The 8,104-nt window shown below is 68.4% G+C and overlaps 2 protein-coding genes across 2 annotated transcripts; both read right to left on the minus strand.

Moving 5' to 3' along the window:
- Positions 1 to 235: 235 nt before the first annotated feature.
- Positions 236 to 3,225, minus strand: MNEG_11530 (putative protein phosphatase 2C BIPP2C1; the record flags this gene model as incomplete). The annotated part of the gene is made up of 5 exons (XM_014039997.1): positions 236 to 315; positions 451 to 565; positions 817 to 1,209; positions 1,546 to 1,677; positions 1,969 to 3,225. 5 exons carry the CDS (start codon positions 3,223 to 3,225, stop codon positions 236 to 238), a joined length of 1,977 nt encoding a protein of 658 aa, XP_013895451.1.
- A 2,831-nt stretch (positions 3,226 to 6,056) lies between these two features.
- MNEG_11531 (hypothetical protein) lies at positions 6,057 to 7,499 on the minus strand (the record flags this gene model as incomplete). Its single annotated transcript, XM_014039998.1, has 1 exon — positions 6,057 to 7,499. The coding sequence occupies one exon, from the start codon at positions 7,497 to 7,499 to the stop codon at positions 6,057 to 6,059; it is 1,443 nt and encodes a 480-aa protein (XP_013895452.1).
- Between the last annotated feature and the right edge of the window lie 605 nt (positions 7,500 to 8,104).

Genomic DNA, 8,104 nt, shown 5'->3' on the forward strand with positions numbered 1-8,104 from the left:
CGCGGCGGCCCCGCCCTCCGCGTCCGCCTGCGGCGCGGCCGCGCTGCGGCGCGCGAGGGCGCGGAGGCGGCTGGGGGGCGGCGGCTGCTGCTGCGGGGCCGGCGAGCGCGGCTGCCCGAGGGCGTCGGATAAGATGGCCAGCAGCTGGTCGTCCCAGAGATTGTCAAACAGTCCATCAGACGCCGCCACGATGACTACAAACGGGAGGGGCCAGGGGCAGCAGACGGGAAGCAGATCAGAGCCAGTTGGGAGGACCCCGCGCGGCGCCGCGGGCGGGCGTGAAGCTGGCCGGACTGCGCATCGTCAACTTGCGGACTACGGACTACAGACTGTGGAAGCGCCTTCCCCGCCCGACTCCAATGGAGGCTTGCCCACTGCCAAGCCGGCCTCCCTTCCCAACCAACTTGGCAGCTTCCTGGCAGGTGCAGCGGCGGGCGGGTGGTGACTCACCGTCGCCGTCGCGGACCTCGATTACATAACGGTCCGCGCTGTCAGCGCTATCCGTCTCTGGGAACAGCCGCGGGTGGCTGAGCTGGAAGGGCAGGTTGAAGTCATGCTGCTGAGGCTGCGCGGGGCGGGTGGGGGCAGCGATGGGAACGATGAGATGATAAGATGAATAGGGGAGAGAGGAGACGAGGCTTGCAGGAGAAGGGGTTTGCAAGGCGGGGTGCATAGGAATGCGGTGAGACGGCAGGGGTGCTGCCATGCCGGCCACGGTGCCGCAGGCCTGGCCCGGCTGCTCGCCGGGCACCTCGCACGCTTGTGCCGTTGCTTGGTAGCCCCGGGCCCGGTCCCCCTCGGGTGCTCCCCACACACCTGAGTCGCCAGGATGACTCGTCCCTGACGCACGACGCGCACGCCGCAGTCACCCAGGTTGCTGATGTGGAGCTCAAACACGCCCTCGCCCCCGACCCCATCACCGATGCGGCCGCCGCCGCCCCCTCTGACGGCGTTCCCAGCATCGCCGCCGCTGCAGCCGCCGCCGCCCCCGTCGCAGCAGCAGCTCCCGTCCCCGCACGCCTCCCCGCCCGCGTCGTCGCCACGGGGGCCGCAGCCGCGCGAGCCGCACCCGCGCGGGCGCAGCGCGGCGAGCACGACCGTGGCGGAGCCGGGTTTGAGCGTTGCCATCTGGGCGCGCCTCAGGACCTCACGCCCCTCAAACGCAGCCGGGTCTGACGGGTGGATCGCCTCCATTGCCTCTCGCAGGTTCTGCGGCCGCAACAGCACGAAATGCGGCGCCGAGGGGACGCGTGAGATGCAGGTGTCATGCATGTGCATGCAGGTGTTGCTGCCCTGCAGGCAAGCAGATCCTCGGGCGGACCCCATCTCACAGAGGCCCCGCGGGCCGGTAGAGCAGGGGGGGGGGGCGTGACGAAATTGGCGCGGCGGGACCCCGGCAACGCCCTGCGCGGCGCATGAGAACGAGCCCCGCTGCAAATGTACAATGCGACGCGCCCCTACACCCCGGTCGACTCCAGTCAACACCAGTCAACCCCAGTCAACCCCTGTCAACCTCGGCCAACCCTGGTCAATCTTCGGCCCCACCTGCACCAGGGTGCGCGAGTAGTCCCCCGGGTCGACGCCGTCATCAGCCCAGGCGCTGACGCCGTCGCTGACCGCGAGCGATCCGTGGCCGGCCTCGCTTATGTAGTACGCGTCCTCGCCCCCGGTGCTGGCCTGGGGTGGGGGGAGGGGTTGCAACTTGTGAGTGTGACGGCGCGGTGGCTGAGGACGCAGCCGCCATACGGTTTGCTGTGTTGCAACAAGCCGTGCAACACCCTCAACACGGGAACCCAGGCACCGAACAATCGGGCGCAGCAGGAACCCAAATCGCACGCAGTGCGCCCGCGGCGCAGCAGCAGGCACAGGCGCAGCGCTACGCGCCGGTGGGCGCCGTGCTGGGGAACACACTCGTCCCTGCCACGGCCCGGCCTTGCGGCTTGGCCATGCGTTCAGCGGCACGCCCACCTTGGCAACGTGAGGGATCATAGCGGCTGCAGACACGAGAACAAGCCCGCGCCGCGCCCGCCCCGGCGGCGCCGCCGGCGCACCCCACCCTGCCGCCGCCCGCGCCTCCTGCCCACCGGCGGCGCAGCAGGCGCCGCCGCCGCCGCCGCTGCCGCCGCACGCCATCGCCTCCTCCTCCTCCTGCTGGCGCTGGCGCTGGCGCCGCTGCAGCTGCGCGAGCAGCCGCGCTTTGCTGGGCGAAGACGGCCAGGCGGCGGGCGCGGGCGCAGGTGCGGCGGCGCGGGAGCCCGGCCAGCCGGGGTCGGCCTCCGAAACCGACGGCGTGGCGCCGGGCGCAGGATAGCCTGCGGGCTTCAGCGACACGGGGGGCGCTCCGACCGCGGACGCCGCCTTCGCCAGCGCCTCCGCGTGCCCCGCCAGCGCGGCCAGCGCTGCCCCAACCGCCCCCTCCGCCGCTCCCGCGGCCGCGGCCGCCGCCGCGCCCGCCGCCGGGCCGTCGGGGTCGTCCCCGGCGGCCGAGGTCGAGTCCGAGGACGTCGGGCCCGCAACCTCGGACGACGCGTCCGCGGTGGCGAAGCTGGACCCCTCGGACGGCTCCTCCTCGGCAGAGCGCTCCTCGCCATTGATGGAGGCCGATGACGCCAGGTCGTGATCCGCCAGGCCTGTGCTGCACACCGAAAGTGCAGACCCCTGCGCCTCGATCGCCGCGCCGCCGCCGCCGCCGCCCGCGCCGCCGCCGAAGGTGCTGCTTGCGACGCTGCTGCCCGCCGGCGCGAGCGCAGCCTTGGCAAGGCCGCTGCAATCGCTGGCGAGAGAGGAGCAGCTGCGGGCGGGCCGCTGGCCGGTGTCACCTGCGCGGCGTATGTCACCCAGGTGACCGACGCCAATGAGGTCGACGAGGCCGTCGCTGACGTCAGCGTACCCCGCCGCCGCCGCCGCCGCCACGGCCGCAGTGGCGTCGCAGGGTTGGCCGAGGCCCTCGGCCTTGCGGGTGCAGGGCGGGGCTGCGGCTGCAGCTGCGGCTGCGGCGGCGGCAGCGGCGGCGAGGGGCGGGTGGGGCGAGCCGGCGCGGGGGGACGTCGCCGCCGGCACGTCGGGGAGGGCGTACGACGCTAGCGCGGCAGCGCCGCCGCCCCATGCCGCCCGCAGGGTGATGCCCATGCCCACGCTGGCCCCATCATCGTCGCCGCCGGCCGCGGCCAGCGCGACCTGTGCAGCCTGGCAGGTTGCATGGAAGCGGTCCGTCAGGCAGCGCATGTGGCAACCCTTGGAGTTTGCTAACGTCGGAGTTCATTCCAGCTTTGCATGGGTTGGACGTGTTGCGGGGCATGCAAAAGGGATGGGGCCGAATTTGTGCTCATGCAACTGACCCCGCCCCTGCATACATGGGGCGAGCACAACATGCGCGGCCAATTGAGCGCAGCGGTGACGCGTATCCTCGTTGCTGCGCGTGCCGGCGCACCTTCTGGGCAGCTGAAGTGCGAAAGGGCGCTCGCACGGACCACGACATTGGTGATTGTGGGATCAGCGCCGCCGAGGCCGAGCGCAATGCAGATGCCGACGTTTCCCGCCCGGCCGATCAAGTCACTGCAGCGCGCGTGCGCAACCCCAACAGAGCAGGGAATGGCAGTGCAGGAGCCTAGCTGCCTGCGTCCAGAGTGCGTGTAGAGCGCTGAATCCACCTTCGCGCTGGTTGGAGACCCGACTGCTGTACGGCGGGCCAAGCGCGAACCCGGCCCTGCAGATGGCCGTTGCTGGGTGAGCGCCGAGAGCTACCTCACAACGCGTCTGGAATAGTCATTGTTCTTCCTATCCTGGGGCTCTCAAACAGGCTCTTCCGAGGGCCTGCTCTGCCTGGCCCAGCACTGATGCGTTGAAGCCTCGCGACCGCGTCGGAAAACAGCCTTTGTATGACACCCAAAGCGCGCAGTGATCCATGCAACTTTTGCAATGGACGAAGCGGTGAGCCCTGCAATGACGGGTGACTAGACGGTGATCCCGCTCATCGCAGCGTGCGCAAGACGAGACCAGTCCAAACCGTATTTTTTTAGCATTTACATCGATCACATCGATCGCATTGAGTATAGGCAATATTCCCTTGTGTCGCTGCTCGGCATGGTGATGGCGCAGCTCGCGTTGACTACTGTACGGCGGGCTTGGGCATTCGCTGAGAGGGCAGCTCTCCTGATGCCCGTGATGGTCGGGGTTGTTTTCATTGAGTAATTGGAACGCATAACCTGTGCTATGGGGGCCTTTGACCCGCCCTCCACACCATGGCATTGCAACCGGCTTGGAAGCACCAGCAGGGTCAACCAAGCCCTGAGCCGGCCGCGCAGCGGGTTGGCAACTCGAAGCCCCATTCCAAGCAGGTGGCGGGCCAATCTGATGGTTGTTCGCTTGGATAAAGCACCTCCAAACAAACATGCAACTGAGGTACGCTTCCACCACCCTGGAATTGACAGCTGGTTGTTGCAGACTCACCTCAGCCGCGAGCTCGCCGCGTACAAACATTGTGCCCGCGCCTGCCGCTGCCGCCGCCATCGGTGCACCCGCAGCTGCCTGCTCATGTCCCCGCATTTTTTCCCAGCCCTGGGCATGGAGCATTGCTGGCGGCGGGGAGGGGGGGGGAGGTAGATATCAGGCGGGTTGGCTGGCACAGGTGAGGCAGCTTGAAAACGCGGCTGCTGCGTTCGTCAAAGCCGCGCCATTATTGCGTGCCATCCAGAACGATAGCAGAGAGTACAGTAGCACAAACAAGTACACGTAGCTAGGTCGCCTTTGTCAGGGCCACCAAGACGCGCCGCCCGCCCAATCGCCCACTCACTACACGGCCCTGGGCAATCGCAGCTGCGCCCTCTAAGCTGCCACCCTCAGTCCCTACCATATCCCCAGCGCCCGCCACCTCGTACGCACGCGCTCTGCCCGATTCCCTGACACAGCATGCACAGCGCGCGCACGCATGGCTGCTGCATCCCTGGCTGCAGGCCAGGCCTCGTGGCTGCGTGAATGCCACCACCTCCGCGCCCTTTGTTTTAGCAGGGTTACATGATGTTGCATGCGCGATGGCGCAGTGCTTTCAGGTGCGCACAGAGCCCCTGCCACGATACAAATGCGTACGAACGCGAGCTGTGCCTGTGGCTCACAAAAAGGCGGCTCGCTGCCTTTCATAGCGCCTGCCTTCATTGCCCCCTACTCATCCCCACATCGCCCGCAAGAGTAAAGTATTGCAAGGTGATCACGCGCACAAGCAAATGCGGGTGCGCTTCAGAGCCATCGGCCTGGGACGGCAGTTTGCACAGATAGGCGGGGTTTGAAAACTGTGGTCGAGTCGGAGCGGCAAGTATTGTTGGCTAAGAAGGGCCAATGTGATGTGAGAGGGTGAGATTTGCGGGGCGGGTGAGGCCCAGCACAGTCTGTCGGCGCGCTCCAAAAACATATGCCGAGGCCATGCGGTTGCCTTGCCCCGTGCGCCGGCTTCGTGTGAAGGTGATCAAGAGTGCAGCATTGCATGACGGCTGCGCTGTGCATGCGACCGGCAAGGTTGCGCAAAGTGTGGCTTGGCAGTGGCTTGAAGGCGGCCAAACCCGGGCTATACGGAGGGGGCCGGGTTTGGGGCCACAAAGTTTGGGTTGATGTCAAGGGCACACGCCAGGAGCCCACCACGTGGCGGCGGCGGCCTGTGCCAGAGGCCAAACCCTGTCACAAGCACGTGGGCGCGCTGGCAGCGCGGCCGCTGCGGGCCGTCGCATGCGTCTCTTCCGCCGGCCTCAGACGAGGTGTCGTGCAGCCGTAGCCTTCAAGAGCGAGGACCCTCGCCACCGCTCAGATGAGATGCGCCCCAAGTGGGCTGGAAAATGGGGGAGAAGCGCCCCAAGGCGACACGCGAAACTTTCTGTGTGTGAACGACAAAAACTGGTGGAGCAAAAATGTGCATGCACAGCCCCGTCCCCCACAGGCCGACGACGGCGGCGCTCAACTGTCAATGTGGCTCGCGGGCAGCATCGACGGGTCTGGAGCGAAAAAAACAGGCGGAAACTGTGCCAAACGGATGCGTGTGTGTAAGGGTGCGGCCCGTGATGACGTATGCTTCAATTCAGGGCGGACGCGATGAGCCTGTAGAACCAGCCACCTGTTGGTTCGCGCGTGTTCGCTGCGCGATCGCACGCCTCAGCGGCGACGGCGGCACCCCTGGCCCTGGTGCCGTCTGCAAACCCGGCTGCGGCGACCTCCAGCCGAAGGAGGGCGGCGGTCTTGCCGCCCGGCGCGACGACCGCGAGGGAATCCGCGAGCGCGGCCCTGAGGATGGACGCCGCGCCGCCGCGGCCGGGGGAGCCCCGCGCCGGCGGCAGCTGCCCCGCCACGCGGCCGGCAATGGAGGGGGCGGCCGCGCCCTGCGGCTGATGCTGCAACGGCTGCTGTTTCTGCTGCTGCCGGCCCGCCCCGCTGCAGCTGCTGGGCCGTATGATGGTGACTGTCACAAACACATCCCCGTCGCCCGACCCATCCGCAGCCGCGGCACGCAGCGCCGCAGCTTCCGGCGGCCACTGCTGCGGCGACGCCAGGCGCGCGGCCGCGACCGCGGTCGCAGCCGCGGCCGAGCGCCGCAAAGCCGCAAGCGTGACCGCCGCGCAATCGCGCTGCTCCGCGCGCGCAGCGGCCAGCAGCGCGGTGCGGAGTGCGGGGGCCCCGAGCAGGCCGCTGTCCGCGAGCGCAGCTAGGCAGCATGCGTGCCCGGCCGCTGCCGCGAGCTCGGCCGCCGCCGCCGCCTGCTCGGGTGTTGGCCCGCCATCGGCCGGCCGCTGTGTGGCGAGCAGCGCGACCGCCGCCGCCTGACGGTGGGTCACGGCGGCGTGCAGGGCGCCGGGCGCGCCGGCGCCGGCGCCGCTGATGCGCGCGCCGCGGGCGAGGAGGTCAGTCATAATCGCCGTGTGCCCGCCGGCGGCGGCAACGCACAGCGCGCCGTCCAGCTGCGCCTGCACCTGGCGGCGCTCCACTCCCCCAGACGCGGAGTCGGCGGCCGCTGCTGCCGTAGCGCCACAGGCGGCGGCAGATGGCAGCAGCCCGTCCAGAGCGAGCGCGACAGCCTGGCAGACGCCGCGCCGCCCCGCGGCTGCCGCGACGATGAGCGGCCCATTGGCGCCCGAAGGCGGCGCGAGCAGCGCGGGTTGCGCCTCGGCGGCCCACGCGAGCACGGCCGAGAAGAGCGCGCCGCCCCCCAGCCGCGCGAGCCGCGCGAGCGCGGCGGCCGCGGCGGCGCCCGCGCCCGGCCAGCCGAGCGCCAGCAGCGCGGCGGCGGCCCCGGCGTCGTTGGCGGCGCACGCGCGCTTGAATGCTCGTCCGCGAGCCCATGCGTCGCGCGCGAGGGGCCAGGCGTTTGACGCATCCTTGCAGCACAAGACGAGGGCCTGGGGGCACTCGGCGCGCAGCATGATGGCTGCTAGGACCTCGTGGGGGAGGCTCGAGAGGCGTGTGGGCGTGGTCTGGCCTCTGTCGGCGCCGGCGCTCGACGCTGCGCTGCTGGCGGCCGCCATGAGGGCACCCACGGCGAGAGCGCTGCGAGGGGATCCCCGACCGGCGGGATCAGCGTGACGAGGCCGTGCCACATTGACCATAAGGCGCTGCAGACTTTAAAGCACACTTCCTTGCAGGAACGCTGGAGAAAATACAGCTTATGCGTGACTCTCTCACACCAACAAGATCGGTCAGAGAGCGTTTGGCGCCAACGTCCTTGACGCTGGGATTCGCAGCAATAGAGCGTGTGTTGCTTATTTGCGCGTGTGAAACGAGTTTGCAACCGTCGAAGCCCACTTTTGGGGCAACAACACGCAACAAGTTGTGTGATGAGAGTGAGAAGAGTGGCCCAGGCTTCGCGATCAGATTACTGTAGTGAAGACATTTGGAATCAAAGTTGCGTCAAAGGATAGGGATGCACGACGCAGTTGCGGGCCGCCGCCCATCCCCTGTCTCAAGAAATGTTCATGTACATTTGGGCCCAGGTGACACGGACGACACACGCCCGGTCTGTATCATAGGTTGATGCATTCGTATATTTATACATTAAAGCACGATCCGGACTGTCGCGGACGCTGAGCGCGGGGGCCTTTAGTCAGGAGACTTTGCGACTTATAAACGCAGC

Source organism: Monoraphidium neglectum, assembly GCF_000611645.1.
Source record: "Monoraphidium neglectum strain SAG 48.87 unplaced genomic scaffold scaffold02787, whole genome shotgun sequence".
Classification (NCBI taxonomy): Eukaryota; Viridiplantae; Chlorophyta; class Chlorophyceae; order Sphaeropleales; family Selenastraceae; genus Monoraphidium; species Monoraphidium neglectum.